This window comes from Crocuta crocuta, unplaced genomic scaffold, assembly GCF_008692635.1.
Source record: "Crocuta crocuta isolate KB4526 unplaced genomic scaffold, BGI_CrCroc_1.0 scaffold125, whole genome shotgun sequence".
Lineage (NCBI taxonomy): Eukaryota > Metazoa > Chordata > Mammalia > Carnivora > Hyaenidae > Crocuta > Crocuta crocuta.
In genome coordinates, this window is record NW_027531143.1 from 8,143,982 (window position 1) to 8,161,755 (window position 17,774).

The following is a 17,774-nucleotide window of genomic DNA, read 5'->3' on the forward strand; positions in this document are numbered from 1 at the left end:
TTATGTTATTTAAGTGGAACTTTGCTTCCTGTTCTCAACTTTAAAAGGTAATGACACCATATTATGAATTTATATTCCCTTTTTTCCTCTTACTCCACAAAATTTTAAAAATACTGACTTTGTATCATGCTGACAACAAATCACTGAACGAGTCAGACCAGGTCCCTTCCTGGAGCTTTCAGTCCAGGGGACAATTTCTGATTAACAAAGCTTTAGAAAATCAGCAGTTGGAACTTGTGTACATAGAGTATCTCCATAAATGCCCGTGTTCTCCATTTCACTATGTGACAATAAAAATTTAACAAATTCCTTTTTTTGTTCAATGTAAACAATTTTTGAGCCTTCCCTGCACTGTATCGAATTACCATTTGATTATGTTAGCCTGTGGCTTTGTTTTTGTTTGGGGCACACAGTCCGTCTTAGCACACGAATAGATCTTTAGTCCCTTAAGTTGTCTTTGTGCTCATCAAGAACCTGTAATATTTTTAGGAAGGTGGAGTGATATACACAGATTGGAAAATGGAAAGAGACCCTGAAACTGGTCGATTGATGGGTAAGTTTTGATGATTCCTCTGTTATGAATAAGTTACTCTTTGGAACAAAGTGCTGAGTAAGCCTGGCCTTGCTAGTGGGAGGGAGGCGGGCCCCTGAGGTCCTGTCTCTGCATTTGTTACTCAAAGTGAGGGCCTCTCACTTTGGGATTCTCTCTCCCTCTCTCTGTGCCCCTCCTCTGCTCAGGTGTGTGAGTGCTCACTCTCTCTCGCTCTCAAAATAAATAAATAGACGTTTAAAAAAAGATGAACAAGATATTATTCTCCCCCAGAGGAGGTCCTTAATCTATTAGAAAAGTCGAAAACGTAAACAAATGATGACATTACACTGTCATTAGTGCCATGATTAGAAGCAAACACAGAGTAATGTGGAAACCCAGAAAGGGACCAGCTCTCTTGGGCTATTAAGAAAGGGCCCCACTGAAGAGAGATACAGTTGAGCTGGATCTTAAAGGATGGATTGCAATTTTCCAGTTGGAGAAAGACCTGCTAAGTAGGAGGAATAATAAATGCAAAGACAAGGAAGCCCAAAAGAGCAGTGAACAATTAGGACACAGAGAGCTCTCGTAGCCAAAGCATAGCCCATAGAGAGTGCAGCAGGAGAGGTGCCAGGAAGGACAATTGGGTCCAAATGGCTAAGAGTGCCTACTAAGCTCTGAACCTTCTCCTGGTGCCACCAGTATAATCAGAAACTCCGGCAGGAGAGCTGGAACTGGATTAATTTGTTGGTGTGACTTACAATAGAAGTAGGATGACCACCTGGAATAGTCTAGATGAGAGATGGAGAGGACTAAGTACGGGCATGGTAACAGGGGTGCACAGCAGAGGAAATATAAGAGAGAGCTGGCAGTCAACATGGAAGGACTTTGTGACCAATAGGATGTGGGTTGGTAAAGGAGAAGAAGAGTTGCTTTTAATTTCTTGACTTTTAGTTCACCGCAAAAAAAAATGAGAAATAGCTTTCACCACTTACTTAAAAGATACCTTGAAATCACCACATTACTTTAAAATACTTTAGAATCATCAGTCAGGCCTTTTGTAACATGGAAAGCTAAACAACACTGTTGTTCCCATTGGTTAATGTTGAACGTCAGGGAAAGTCAATGTATAGACTCTCTAAGTTGTGCGCTGCTTTCCTAATGGCATTCTGTGAACTGGCAGTGTTTTCCTTAGGAGCTACCAGCCTAATGTTTTTCATAAACACTGTGGAGTGTACCTGAGTAAAGATGAGGCATTTACTGGGACCCAGTCCTTCTTATTTGCTAGGAACTCCATGTTCTTATCAACAACAAGTCAGGAAGGAGAATTTCCTCTTCTAAGAAGAAGGTTCTGAAAGATATATTATCCTGAATGAGATATGTGTGATAAAGAAGTCCAAATAAAACAAAATTTCCAGATGATCTAAGTGACAAGACAAAAAAACAAATCACAGGCTAAATAACAATTGACATAATTATTTCATATGTTCTACTCACAAAGAGGCACATGCCATGTTTCAGGCACTCTTCCAAGTACTTTCCATGGATTAGTTCACTTAATCCTCACAGCATCCCTCTGGGGTACCTACCAGCATTGCCAGCGTTTCAACCTAGGCAATCTATGCTCTTAATCACATCACTGTTCTGAATCCTGCATTAGATAATGATTTTGGAAACTACTTCTTTGTTTATTGTAATTTTCTCATAGCAACTTGGCCTGGGGCCTCTGGTACTCCATTTAATAACCTAAGGACAGTTATATTCATTGCTAAATGGAACTAAAGGTCCTTAAAAGGACAAAGGGAAGGAAAAGATATAATAATAATAATTTTTAGATTGTGGTAAAATACACCTAAGTGTGAAATTTGCCATCTTAACAAATTTAACAAATTAAAACTTAAATTAACAAATTAAAACTTAACAGTTTTAAGTTTAGAATGTACTATTGAGTACGTTCACATTGTTGTGCAACCAATCTCCAGGGCTGTTTCCATTTTGTAAAACTAAAATTCTGCACCCATGAATCACCAGCTCCCTGTTCCCCTCTGCCCTCAGCCTCTGGCGGCCACCATTTACGTTTTGTCTCTATGAATGTGGTTACTATAGATACCTCATATAAGTGGAATTGTACAGTATTTTTGTGACTGGCTTCTTTCCCTTAACAGAATATTCTCAAGTTTTACTCGCGTTGTAGCATAAGTTGGAATGCCCTTCTTTTGGAAGGATGAATAATATTCCATTGTATGTATGTGTCATATTTTGTTTATTCCCTCATCTGTTCGTGGATAGTTGGGTAGCTTCCACATTTCGGCTATTGCAAATAATGCTGCTATGAATATGGGTGGATAAATACCTCTTTGAAACTCTGTTTTGTGAGCAAGATTTAGTAGGGGGTTGTGTATGTTTCTGCTCAATGTCCCCATGGGGTTCTGAGAAAAAAAATCCAGCTTTCACATAGCTATCAGTATGATGGGATTCACAATAAGTTCAGGTTTGGTTATAAAATAGCCAGACATTATGGTTTGGTCTAGATAGGCACATATCTTTATGGCCATCCCTAAGGTGGGGTGGGCAGCAAGAAGGGGGGAGCAGCCAGCTCTGCAGCCAGGCCTGGGGGAGAGGAGACCCCAGCAATGGTGGGGTAGACACCCTAGGGGAAAGGAGGACCCCCAGACTGGAGCAGAGACTAAAGGGAACCCTTGATCTTAACGTCCAAACCTGCTCCTCCTTTAGTCTTCCCAGTGGGAGTAAATGGAAACTCCATGGATTCCAGTTGCTCCTGCCAGAAAGCAGTTATTCTCAGCCCTCTTGCTCAAGCCATCTCTAAGTCTTGTCAATTCCAGCTCACACGTGTTTCTTGAGCATCCACTCTTCTCCATGTGATGCTCTTCATCAAGAGCATCCAAGCATCACCTTCATCCAAGCCACCATGCTCTCTCACCAGAACTACTTCTTATGGCATCCCCTCTTTTTTTATTTAACCTCTTGTTAATCCATTCTCTTCACAGTAGTCAGAGAATCTTTGGAAATCAGTCAGATTGTCTTCTAGGCCTAAAGGACTCATGGAAACACATTATACTTAGAATATAATCTAAACTCCTCTCCTACAAGGCCCTGCATGGTCTGGACCCTCCTGGTCCCCCTCTGTTTCATATGTCTCTCGCTGGGATTACCAGACTTCAGTCTTAATGTCTTCCTCAAGTTTATAAAAGCACTAAGCACTTCTCTCCCCGGGACTTTGGTGTGCGTTGTTACCCCAGTCTGGAATACTCCCGCATTATTATGTTCCCACATTAAAATATTCCCATACCAGGGCACCTGGGTGGCTCAGTAGGTTAAGCATCCGGCTTCAGCTCAGGTCATGATCTCATGGTTGGTAGGTTTGAGCCCTGCATCGGGCTCTGTGCTGACCCCTGGCTCAGAGCCTGGACCCTATTTCAGATTCTGTATCTCCCTCTCTCTCTGACCCTCCCCTGCTCACGCTGTCTCTCTCTCTCTCAAAAATAAATAAAAATTAAAAAATTTAAAAAAATATTCCCATACCAAAGTGCTACAAAGAACTAAATGACTCATCTTCAGAGAAGTCTTTTCTGACCATTCAGTCCAAATTATGGATGTCCCTTATTATCTTTCTTGTAATTTTCCCCCATAACACTTTTAACATATTTTTATTACATACTTTGGATTTGTTTATTGGATATTGGACATTGTTTATTGAATATCTGCCTTTTCCATTAGACTGTAAGCTCCATGCGGGCTGGATCATGTTCATTTATTAACCCTTGTTCACCCAGCCATCTACAGTACCTATAAGTACATATAGGCAATCCACAAATACATTTTGACGAACTAAATGAATGAATGATTGAGTAAATGAATAAGAACATGAAGTATTCCTTTCAGCTGGAAAAATGGCCTTGATGGAAATTCTCTGGACTTTCCATAAAAAGAGGAAGAGCTGTCCCTTGACAGAATCATTTACCCCAACTGACCTCTGGTTGTCTACTCTTGGATCCCATTAATCGAGACCTTCATGCAGGAATGTAAACACTATCATTAATGATGAAATGACCTTTTCCACCCCAACAGCAAAGAAGCCAGTGAACCTTTACACCATCCATGATGGAGCTGTCCACACTGTTCAGAGGTCACCTTTTTACAAGGACATTATCCTCACCATTGGGGGATGGAACTTGGCCATCTGGAAAGAAGGTGTTCCGGTAAGTTGCCTGAAAAATGGAAGAGTGGGTGTGTATGGTCCTTTGTTACTGAGAAAGACAATGGGAACAACAGACTGTTCTGACATAACAGTGCCCTGGGGATACTTATTAGACAAATTAGAACAGATGGCTTGGGTTCCAGCTTGTCAGCAGAACCACTGTAAGTCTTTTGAAAATATAAGCATTTGCCTTTCTTTCCTGAGGGGAGGAAACAGTATTTAAGTCTCTTGCTAAGATCTAACAGTCTTTTCTTCAAAATATGTATTGTAGGCGATTGATTGGCTTTATGTTTTTTCCGCCCCCTTAAAATACACAATGGAATGCTAGTTACTGTCCAAAGTCCAAGGAGAAGCATTGAGTCTGTTACCTTTGCTTCTGCACTAGGAATATGTCCGCAGGTTCAGAAAGCAGGAGTAAGCAAGCTAAGGGGTCCATCGCCAGGAGACCAGAGACATGCATAGGCCACAGGGGGCCAGTGCCATAACTCTGGGGGCCAGGGTTAGGAGAGGGCCTGGTTCCAGGCAAATAGAAGTTAAACTACCAAAAACTGGAAAGACTGAAAAACTCCAGTGAAGCAAGGGTGTGGGGAAACCAGTATGGCATGTCTCTTCAGTGGGCAATGTAAGAAGATTGTCAAAATCTGGGGGCACCTGGGTGGCTCAGTTGGTTAAGCATTCGACTTTTGATTTCAGCTCAGGTCACGATCTCATGATTTGTGGGTTTGAGCCCCGCATCGGGCTCTGCGCTGACAGCACAGACCCTGCTTGGGATTCTCTCTCTCCCTCTCTCTGCCCCTTCTCCTCTCATGCTCTCTCTCAAAATAAATAAACTTTAAAAAAAGATTACCAAAATTTGATATATATCTTTTTTATTTCATAGCTGTAATATATATTCTTTGAAAAAATAATCACATATATAATAATAATGAATTTACACTTATTTAAATTTATATTTATTCAAATACATATTCTTTAACAAAGAATATATATTTTTTGAATAAAATGAATAAAAAGAATAAAAATATCCATATATTCTTTAATAAAGAATATATATATTCTTTAAATAAAGTGATTACATATACATGTACATATACATATATCCATATGTATATGTATATGTATTCTTTGACCTAACTCTTTCACTTCTGGAACTCTAACTTAGACAAATAACTGTGTGAATATATGTACGAGTCTGTCATTGAAATAACTGGAAACTACTTAGAGAGACCATCCACTAAAGGACTTCTACTTTATACCAATGTACTTCTGTATGTTCAATTTTTTTTACAGTGAAAAAGTATCCGTTTTTCATTAAAGAGAAAGAAAATTAGGCAAGGTTGTCCATAGACTATTCGGGGGTCAGGAACCTCGTTACCCCCAGAAATGGAAGTAGCTGGGCAAGGTGAGCAAGGACAGAATTGGAGTGTCACCTCTAAGGAGCCCATGAATCTAAGACACTCTTCATTTTCCACAAGGAAGTTTCTTCTGCACGTCTTGGATGGTAGGAAACAGCCCCACAGTTTAGTTTAGTCTCTTCAGATACAAGGAGATAAACTTGATTGCCAAGTGGAGCAGGACAATGGGAAGAAAGCACATTCTGATATTTTTTCTCTCTATGAAAACTTCCCAAAGAGGACAAATTATCCATGGTGAAGAAAAGAGAAGATGATCTTGTAATGCTTTGCTGGCCTAAAATCTTTTCCAAATAGGATTTGTAAGGCATTGGATGCAGCTCACAGCTGGCACTGACTTTCTATTTGCTCTTTTCCTGGCTGCCAAAGTCGTTTCCATGGGAAACAGACACTCAACAGCAAAATAAAGGTATAAGCAAAAATTCCTTATAACCTTTGCTTATCTAACATCCACCAAATCTCCAGCTCAACTGGAAGGTTTGATCTCTTCTATAAACCAACTAAAATTTTTAAAAAATGTCATTAAAAAATACATAGGAAGGAAAAGAGTTGGCATTATATAAAAACCCTAAAAGAAAAGGAAATGAAGTTCTGAGTGGGCGTAATTTGTGCTATTCCCTGATCATAGCCATCTGAATGTACTTACAGAAAATCATTGTGAATACACATCAAGTAATAAAAACCTTCACGTGTCTTTTTAAAAATTTGTTTAAAGATTGGACCCCTCCTTCAGTCATGCTGTGCACCCAAAAGGTACACAGCAGGCCACTGGTCCATGACAAGGCCTGGAGTCTTCTATATTGGCCGAGAAGATGGATACATCGATATCTGGGACCTTCTGGAGAAAACCCATGAGCCATCCCAGTCACAAAACATCTGTATAACCATGATTACCTGCATCAAACCCTGGACCTTTAGTGGTATGTTATTTCTGATTAAATGACCTAAGTTATTTTTCTTCTTTGGGGGGTAACTCAGGAACATTTTGACATTCATCTGGAAAGTCTTTGATCTTTTCTTTTCGCAGGTTTTTGTTTTTCTGTCCATCCCTCCCATCCTTTCTCTTTCCTTCCTTTCCCTTTCTTCTTGCACCCAAACTTTCGATACAACCTGAGTTTCTCTCATTGTTTTCTTCATCGACAATTAGTTCTGAGGCATGTTTAGTATAACAAGCAGAGGCTGATTTTGAACCACACAATGAAGAGCATCCTTCTCATCTTCTCCAGGTCAGACAGGACAATCCATAAATTTTTGCTAGCTTCTGCTGCTTCTTTTCCAAATGAAATCATTCTTGTATCTTTACTTTGTCATTATGTCACAAATTTTCAATATTTTATCATTTGTGGGGCCTTTCCCTAGATAATATCAAGCAATTCTTTTCATGAGATCAAATGACTCTCTGGGGTTATTTATCTATTTAAACATTAACCTTTGGACTAATTATGAGGAAAATATATGTATAACAAAGCAAGCAGAAATTCGAGGATGTTTCCTTGGAAATGTAATCGATATCCTTTGTCCCAATTTCTTTTTTTTACCCAAGCACTACTTTCTATGTAAACCTAGTATATTTGCCTCTTTTAAAAGAAGTTTCAGGGCACCTGGGTGGCTCAGTCAGTTAAGTGGTCAACTCTTGGTTTCCACTCAGGCATGATCCCAGGATCATGGGAAAGAGATCCATACTCAGTATGGAGCCTGCTTGAGGTTTTCTCTCTCTCCCCCTCTGCCCCTCCAAACAATTAGCATGTTCTCTCTCTCTCTTTCTCTCTCTCTGAAATAAAAAATAAAAATAAAAAAATAAAAGTTTCCTTTCTTTCTAAAGGTGTACATGCATAAAATTGTCTTTCTATCCATTTCTCTCTTTGAAATATTACATTTAGAAAGTCAGTCTTCAGATTTCTATTGCTAGAAATATGTGGCTATTGCTTAGCCATATGTGTCATCAGAGCATAGGATTTTTTCCATCTTTGCTACAAAACATTGCTTTTGTATATATCCAAGGATTATGATTCTAGGATTTAACAATTTAAACCAAACCTTCTGAAAATAAGAAAAAGGAAAAAAAAACCGTATGATAAGATAGAAAATTAAAATTCTTGAAAACATTCTTTGTGTTTTTAATGGTATCCATTAGTCCTTACTAAGTCTTTGGTGAAAATTGGCTTCATGATTTTTCTTTGAAAATCTTTTCCTGTCTTATCCCCACTTCTCAAGTCTGCCCAGTGGCCTAGCCACACAGAAGGTCAACCTCAGCAAGGAGCCACACTCCTTACAGTAGCACCAAGAAGACAAGATTTGAAGTGGGCAGGGTGGTTGACAAAGGCTCAGGGTCTCCATTTCATCAACTGGAAAAATGATCTTTATACATTAATATGGTCCTCAGTCACGAATGTCTGATGAAGATGCCAAGATTACTGTAACCACAGCAGGTCATTTGGAAGATGACAAAACAAGAACACATTTCATATTTACCCTCCAGTATGGCTCTTCTGACTGCTGACTTGTTCCCCCCCCCACTCCCATTTTCTGGATCTTTCAGCCAAGCAGCAATTTATAGCCGTAGCTGATTATTATGGGACACTGCATATATTGGAAATTCCTTGGACGTTAAGTCACCCGTCCGCCAATGAGGTTAGTAACGTTTGGCTCTGAGGATTCATGTGACCAGATACTGATGAGGTATGTTTTAAAAGTGTTCAGAAATGACAGCTTTTTTGTTCTGTAAGAAAACGAGAAACATACAATCCAAAATAAGGGGATGTATTTCTGTTGTATGAATTCCATAGCTTGGAAACACAAAAATACAGATGTGCTAAGAGAGAAGGCAAGTAAATGAAGCCTAGATTCAGAAAAGAATTGATTTGGGAGGCACCAGGTGGCTCAATCAGTTAAGCATCTGACTTTGGCTCAGGTCATGATCTCATGGTTCATGAGCTTGAACTTCAGAGTGGGCTCTCTGCTGTCAGCACAGAGCTTGCTTCAGATCCTCTGCCTCTCTCCCTCTCCCCCTCTCTGCCCTTCCCCTGATCATGCTCTCTCTCTCTCTCTCAAGAATGAATAAAAACATTAAAAAATTTTTAAAACAAAGAATTGATTTGGGGAGTCATAACATATCATTTTCAGGTTGTAAGTGAAGTATGAGACTCCTAGTTTAGTGATGCNTCAAGAGTGAATAAAAACATTAAAAAAATTTTTAAAACAAAGAATTGATTTGGGGAGTCATAACATATCATTTTCAGGTTGTAAGTGAAGTATGAGACTCCTAGTTTAGTGATGCCCTTCCTGGAGGCCCAGCTGACATTTTGATACATCTCTCCATCACCCACCTCTACCCATCTCCCTCAACTTGGTGTACTGCAGGCAGCATGGCTGTGGGGGCAGTCTTCTGGCCTTCCATAGATACCACCCAAAGGTTTCAAGTAATGTTAACACTTGATAAACATGGATAAAAAGAAAATCAGTGAACAGAGATACATAAATATATATACAGCCAACATTAAGTATAGAGATTGCAATCCATGGCAAGCCCCAACATCAGCCTAGTTACTGGCAAGCAGGACGCTTTCCCTCCCGTGGCCGCCTTGCCCAAGTTCTCTTTACTGACTTTCTGCTTCTGTTCTTAATGTGCACACACTAAGTCCCCCAGGGGACCAGGAGCTCAGCTCTGCTTCCAGTCCCTTTAGGGTTTACACTGATATCCTCATCTGGGCTTTCCAAGTTAGGTTGCTGATAAGAAACTTTCCTCGGGCTTAATAGTGAGAAGTAAGAAAAGCGGAAAAGATCAGTCCCCGAGTATTTCTTCTACAAAACGGTACATTTTTGTTGTTCTCTCCTTCCCACCTCCCCCCCTTCATGGAATGCTCCAATTTGCAGGACCCTGAACCTAAGTACAGTAGCCGCCACACTGAGCTCGCTCTTCTGGCAGTGGGCCTGTGGGCAGTATCCCAAAGGAAACAAGCCACCTAATGAATTACAAGCAGCAGGAATTCTTCTAGAGCCTTGTGAAGAACATGGGGACTTCTGTGTGGGCTCCCCTCTCACAGGTCTGTGATTCTAATAGGTATCAAGCATTAGCTACTACTTTGAAAGAGAAGTCAAGCATCTGGAATATGTAGAACAGCGTAAGAAAATTCGTGAGCAGGAAAAGAAAGAAATGGATCTGGAACTTGAGAAGAAAAAAACTGTAAGTGAAATTTCAGAAACAAAAGCCATTGCCTTCCTGTAACCCTAGTGGAAATATGTATGCTTGGCTGATTCCACAGTTTCAATAGGAAAATTATGCCTCTTCACATTCTTCTTCTGTTCTCATGAGAGTCAAGAGGGTATTTCTCTGAGTTCCTAGCTTGTCATGAGTGACAGTTAGCAATTGAACAACTACCTACATTCTATCCAACTTAAGTCTCTGAAATTTTCCATCATTTCCCAGTCCTCTAGATACAAAGGCATCTAAATATTTATAGATATAATGATTCAAAATTTGGAATCTTTTATTATATAGAATTTTAACATCTGGTGAAATAATACATGATAGTGCATGGGGCACTTGGCTGGCTCAGTCAGTAGAGCATCAGACCCTTGATCTCAGAGTAGTGAGTTCAAGCCCTACATTGGGTGCAGAGATTACTTTTAAAAAATAAAAATAAAAATAGTAGTGCAAAAAGAGTAGAATACAGATTCAAGACACATGGGGTCAAATCCCAGCTCTACCACTACTAGCTATGAAATCTGGAGCAAGGCTCATATCGTTGCCAAGCTTCAGTTCTTGTCTTTAAAATGGGAATGCTGGGGCACCTGTGTGGCTCAGCTAGGTGAGCGTCCAACTTGAGCTCAGGTCATGATCTCACAGTTCGTGAGTTTGGGCCCCACATAGGGTCTCTGCTGTCAGATCTGTTAGCACTTCAGATCCTCTGTCCCCCTCTCTCTCATTGTCCCTCCCCAACTCTTGTGCATGCTCTCTCTCTCTTTCAAAAATAAATATTTTTAAAAAATTTTCTTAAGTGGGAATACTGAGAACTACCTTTTAGGATTAGGCTTTCAGTTCAGGAACCTGACAAATAGTAGACTTTCAGTAAATGGGAACCAGTATGTAGACAGATAGGTATGAATTTTACTATAATATGATACATAGGAGCTGTAAAATTTGAGGTAGAGGAGAATTTGGTAGAGGACACATCCTTCTACCAGAAAGGAAACCAAAGCTCTGAAGCCCCTCACCTTCCCATTTCCTGGCCTCTGTTTGCTACGACTTCTGTCACTTCATTGGTCTCCCCTCACCACTGGAAGTTGGGCCTTCACTCTGTGAATTCAGCCCTTCTCTCTTTCTCTCAGGGGTCACCTCAGTCTGTGTTTCTACTTCTCTCTTGCTCCTCCCCTTCCTAGGCCTTTTGTCACCAGCAATTTCACCACGGATCCCGTTTATAGATTCCTTATAGCCAAATATATAACCTCCTCCAACATTGTTCTTCATGTGAGACCCTGGGTCTCAATTAAAAGCATGAGCATGTAGAGATTTTAACGTTAATATTATCACTTATTGCTAGACACATTAGTGTAATAAAAGCAAAGGGCCTCATTTCAAAAGACATAGTTTAGTGGTCACAAGGCATAAAAGAATACCAGTTAATTAATTTTCATTGTTTCGCCTGCTACAGAAAATTGGCCTTTGTCTGTTCTTTCACACACTCACAAATACTGATTGAAATTCTGTTGTGGGAAATAACCTGACACCCTTCCTTTATACCAGAAATTATCCGTGATTATTGTGAGTGCTTAAATACCATAGTGACAGCTCCTAATTATCCACCTCAGTGGAAGCAAGTAGACTGATGGGTAATCTGAAACTAATTTGCATATGAAATACTTTTAAAACACCTAAATATTATAATAATCGTATCTTGAAATTGTATGATGTGCCTGAGTTTCAAAAACTTCTCCAACTTCTTCTTGTAACTTCATTTCCATTTGACATGTTGCCCTGTTTTTTGTTTTTTGTTTTTTTTAAGTTTATTTATTTAGAGACAGTGTGTGAGCAAGAGCTAGGGAGGGGCAGAGAGAGACGAAGACCGAGGATTGGAAGTAGGCTCTGCCTGTCAGAGCAGCACCTGATGAGGGGCTCAAACTCACAAATGGTGAGATTGTGACCTGAGCTGAAAACAAGAGGTGGAACCTGAACCGACTGAGCCACCCAGGCACCCCCTTTTATCCTCTACTTAAAAGGCACCCTCTTTTAAGTAGAGCTACCACTTCTCAAATTTTCTCCGGAACTAGATTGGGGATAAGTGAATGGGTTTAAAAGGGCTCCTCTGTTACATTTAGAACATGAAAAGTGTTGGGACGCCTGGGTAGCTCAGTCGGTTAAGCATCTGACTTCAGCTCAGGTCATGATCTCACGGTTGGTGGGTTCAAGACCCGTGTCTGGCTCTGTGCTGACAGCTGGCTCAGAGCCCGGAGGCTGTCTTCTGATTCTGTGTCTCTCTCTTTCTCTGACCCTCCCCTGCTCGCCCGGTCTCTCTCTGACCCTCAAAAATAAAAAATAAAAAATAAATTAAAGAAAAAGAACATGAAAAGTGTCAGCAAGTTAAAACAACTAATTGTGAGAAATATCTTCTAACAAACAACTGCTGATAAAACGGAAAACGGGAACACACTGTAACAACCTCAGAGGACTGTAGTAGAGATTAAATGAGTTAAAATGTTTATAGCACTTAGCCAGGAACTGGCGGCAGTGGCCAGGGATTAGGTTGTACACATTGACCCCCAAATCCGAGGGAAACCATACCCCCATCTCTTTGCAAACACTGAGTCTGGATACAGCTCACCTCATGAAAAATAATAGCAATCATAGCTCCAACAGCACATAAAATGGGAATTTTTCTAACTGGAATTTCAGCTGGAGACCCAAAGCTGGAAAAAAATAGCAGTTTCCATGCAATCTATAAGCTATGCCTCTGACACAGGACTTGGTAGAGGGAGGAATTCAAAAGACTTCTTCAACCTCTAGTCAATTATCCACACCCCAGACTACACGAAGGACACAAGAGTCATGGGGAAGAAGACTAGACAGGGGGCTTTTGTTTTTATTTTTGGAGAGAGGTGTCAAAGGGCCATATGTTCCCCACTTCCTGGTTCTCCACAAGGAGACCTTCATGGGACCCCTGCTAGAGAAGAGTTGCTGGCCACGATGGAGAACCAGCCTCAAGCAGGAGGCTTCCTGGGCCACAGAAATGTGCACACACTTCTCCACTCGCTCTCTGCCACTCTCCTTCAGAGCTAGCAGCCACTCTCCCTCCCGCGCCAGAGGTGCCTTCCCTCGAACCCCCCCCAGAGAGCTGCGGCTAGGCCAACTGCTCAAAACTAGCCCCTTCTTTCCTTTGGTACTTCTAGCTGTCAATGTTTTATTGGGATGACTTGGTTTTTCACCCTAGAAAACATATCAGAAGTCAAAAGAGCAGATGGAGGCTGAATTGAGAGACGACTATGACAGTTACTTAGAACTGGAAAAGAACACCCTCATCAACCTTGGCCTCATCAAAATGCCAGAGAGGATGTCATTCATGGACTTATGAGGTAGAAAAGCTTTCCGCAGGGGTGTTTGGGGGACTTGGTAGGGCTTTCTTTTCTTTTTATTCATTATTTTTTATGTAAGGTGAGCTAGCGAATTAAACATGGTTTACTTGTAAGTATTAACCTTTTATTTCACTATAATTAAAACATGATTTATCACAACAAGATCTGTTTTGATTTTTGGATTGAATGTGTACTGAACTTTGTACTGAATATGAAGGTTACCAATAATGAAATTTTCACTTTCCTCTAGTAACACAGAGCTTCAGGCCTCCCCTTCACCCCCAGGCCTTGACATCCATTTAGAGCCCCTAATCTCAGAGAGAAGTGGAAATCAAACTTGGCTCCCAATTATCAGGTTGCTTTTGGCTGCCCCTACAAACACTGCTCTCCCCAGGCCCCTGACAGATAGAAGGACTATGTGCTAAGTATTAGTAAACTGAAGCCAGAAATATATGTATAAAAAAAAAGGATTCTACATAAAGATATATTGGGTTTACCCAGGGAATATAAGGTTAATTTAACAGTAGAAAATAAGTGACTGATTAAAGGAGAGAATATATGGGGTGCCTAGGTGGCTCAGTCGGTTAAGCGTCCGACTTCGGCTCAGGTCATGATCTCACAGTTCGTGGGTTCGAGCGCCGCATCAGGCTTTGTGCTGACAGCTAGCTCATAACCTGGAGCCTGTTTCAGATTCTGTGTCTCCCTCTCTCTCTGACCCTCCCCTGCTCATGCTGTCTCTATCTCCCTCTCAAAAATAAATAAAACATTTTTAAAAATTTTAAATAAATAAAGGAGAGAATTTTTTATACCAAATGGACACAGAAAAATGTGATAAAATTCAACATCAGTTCATGACAAAACAACAATAAATTCTTAGCAATTACAAAAAGCAGGGGGGCTCTGAAACAATCCTACGATAACATCATCCTTAAAGGTGAAAAACTGAGTTTTCTTCTGCGATGTGGAACAAGACACAGTGCCCATGGTCCTGTCCTCTAATCAAGATTGTATTGGGGAGGGGGAGTGGCTAACCAGTCTGGGCACAAAAAGGAAACAGCACGTGAAACAGTTGCAAAAGAGCTTGGTGTGTCTCAACCAGAGGTTCAATGTCACAGGAAAGTGACTGGCATGGGAGACAGGGCTGCAGGGAGGGTAGCAGATGACACTGGAGAAGTAGCTTGGAACCAGATTGTAAAGGTTTCTGGAAACTAAACTCAAGAGGCTGGATTATAGTTTGCAGATAATGGGGAATTAATAGAAGGGCTAAGCAGGAAGGTGACACGATCAGCTTTATTTTTAGGTAGATAAGGGATGGATTAGAGTGGGGAGAAGTGAATGGCAGGAAATCCTATTAGGAGGCAGTAGTCGTGGTTCAAGGTAAGGGATTAGCACATGCCAGTACTGAAGCTTAATGTGAAAACAGACCTGAAAGGCTGGTTGGATGGGGAATACAAGACAAAGGATGATGCCAAGGTTGTTAAGTTACTGGAGGACATTAAACTCAAAGTTATTCATCTCAAAAGTCAGGTAGATAGTAGCACTTAACCATCCGTGTGCCTTTGGATGGATAACATATTGCTGTGAAACAGATTCCCCTACTATCAGGTCAGGTGAGAGGATTTACCTTGCAACATTTTTACAAGGGGTAAATGAGCATCTGCATATAAGGTGGCCGTGCCTGGCACATGTTAGCATCATCATTATTGGAATGTCCCAGGGCTCAACTTTGCACTTGAACTATATTTCTTTCTTTCTCTTTCATCTATCCCTCCTTCCTTTCTTCCAGCCTCCCTCCCTTCCTCCCTCCCTCCTTTCCTTCTTCTTTCCTTCCCTTCCTTTCCTTCTTTCCTCCCTTCCTTCCTTCCTTCCCTCTTTCCTCCCTTCCTTCTTCCCTTCCTTCCTCCCTCCCTCCCCCCATATCCTCCTCTCTCTCCATCTCTTTCTTTCTTTCTTTCTTTCTTTCTTTCTTTCTTTCTTTCTTTCCTTCTTTCCTTCTTTCCTTCTTTCTTTCCTTCTTTCCTTCTTTCCTTCTTTCCTTCTTTCCTTCTTTCCTTCTTTCCTTCTTTCCTTCTTTCTTTCTTTCTTTCTTTCTTTCTTTCTTTCTTTCTTTCCTTCCTTCCTCCCACCCTCCCTCCCCACTCTCCCTTCTGCCCTCTCTCCCTTCTTCCTGATCCATACTTATGTCTTATGTAAATCCATCCAATCTCATAGTTTCCAATACTACCTATATCCCTGTCATGAACTTCTCCTAGGATATCAAGAGCTGTATATCCACTTGACTATTTAATGTCGCCACTTGGATATATGATAGGCATCTCAAATTTAAGCATGTCCAAAATTGAGGGAATAGATTTCCCTCCAAAACCCATTCTCACAGTAGTCCTCCTAATCACCTTGCTTTCAGTTGCTCAGGCAAAAACCTAGACATCATCCATCATTTTTCTCCTCTCACAATCCATACCTAATCTGTGAGCAAATCTTGTTGACAATAGCTTCAAAATACATCTAGAACCTGATCACTTCTTTCTTTCCTCATTGCTACCACCTTTGTCCAAGCTACCACCGTCACCAGTTTGGATTTTCACAGTAGCCCCCTAACCATTCTCCCTGCTTCCACCTTTGCCCCCTTCAATCTCCCTCAACAGCAACGACCCAGCACTTTTGAATGAAAGGCAGAGGCTGTCATTCTTCTCAGCTCCTCCTCCGCTTCCCAGCTCACTCAGACGATGAGCCTGGGCTTTCCTGGGACCTGCAAGCCCTTGTGTGATCAGGCTGTCCATGGTCATCCTGTTTCACCTCTCTCTCCTCACCCACACTGCAGCAGCCCAGTCACGCCAGCCCCCTCCAATTCACCAAACATACAAGGCATGTTCCTGTCCCAAGGCATCAGTACTTGCTATTCTGCACTTTCTCTGGCAATTTCCCCTATTTTGTTTTCATGTCTTGCCCTAAAGAAAAAAAATAATGTTTTGAGTCCTATGCTATGCCTGGCTCTACAATTTTAAACAGGTGTTCAGGGTAGGTGTTACTGGGAAGGTGACATTTGAGCAAAGATCTGAAGAGGGTGAGGGATTTGCCCCTGTAGTCTTCTAGGAGAAGCATTCTCATGACTCAGTCCTCCGTCTCCATGCCAGCAGACTTCTGCTCAGGTCTTGTGGACAGAACTGAGTTGTGTGGACACCTCTTAGTGCAGGAGAAGCTGGGACCATGGAGAACAGGAGTGTCATGATCATGTGACATAAGCCATTACCTGGAGCTGGTTCATTGTTGTTCAAACAAAAGAGGGTTTTATTAGCATAGAAGAGGGGGTAATGGATATTGACTAAGTGTCTGCCTTAGGGTTATCAAATAAAGAGCTTAGTATAGTGCCTAGCATATAGCAAGCAATAAATTTTTGCCTTTATTTTACCTAATTTACATGTACAACACGATTATAATATTCTTTCTATAGAAACTAAATATGTGGTTCATCTTGCTTATGATAGCAGTTATTATCAGTTTAATATACTTTTATTATGAGTTTATAACCTTAATTTTCTTCATCATCTCACCAGCCTATGGCCACCAGTGGGGTCACACAAACAACCACAGCCAAAGTTTCATGGGATCTTGCCCCATCCGCTTATCTGGTATCTCATCTTTCTGCAAAATGCCCCCAGGTGTTTCCTGTAGTTCCTGGGATGAAAGTTGACTCAAGTTCATCCACAAACAAGCCTGCAACCACCAGGAACTCAAGGCTCCCTTCTATCAACCACTAGAACTGCCTAATGGCCTGTAACATGGCGGAAGGCGATGGGACAATGCTTCTGTGTCAGTTTAGGTTTAGCATGAAGCTAACGCCAAGGCAAGCCTAGATGTACAAGATATTTATTGGGAGAGAGAGCAAAAGAAGCCAGAGAGAGCCTTTAGATCTCAGTGCAAGTCTGGTGTGTATGGAAGGAGAGGGGGAAGGAAAAAGGTTGGGGTGGGATGAGTCAGACCACTCAGAATGCTCACCTTTCTTGGACTCCAAGGCTTTGGGACTCAAGCCAATACACTGTGTTGCCTC

General features: G+C 41.2%; 1 protein-coding gene across 3 annotated transcripts in view; it reads left to right on the plus strand.

Moving 5' to 3' along the window:
• DNAI3 (dynein axonemal intermediate chain 3) overlaps positions 1-13,888 on the plus strand; it is a 73,181-nt gene extending 59,293 nt beyond the window's left edge. For 2 of the 3 annotated variants that reach the window (XM_077771120.1, XM_077771117.1), the window contains 6 exons: positions 490-553; positions 4,619-4,749; positions 6,876-7,080; positions 8,700-8,791; positions 10,221-10,343; positions 13,585-13,888. In XM_077771120.1, coding sequence (XP_077627246.1) covers positions 490-553; positions 4,619-4,749; positions 6,876-7,080; positions 8,700-8,791; positions 10,221-10,343; positions 13,585-13,725 — 756 coding nt within the window. In that variant the 3' untranslated portion in view covers positions 13,726-13,888. The remainder of the gene's footprint in view (positions 1-489; positions 554-4,618; positions 4,750-6,875; positions 7,081-8,699; positions 8,792-10,220; positions 10,344-13,584) is intronic. The other variant, XM_077771119.1, reaches the window with a different exon arrangement.
• Positions 13,889-17,774: the final 3,886 nt, after the last annotated feature.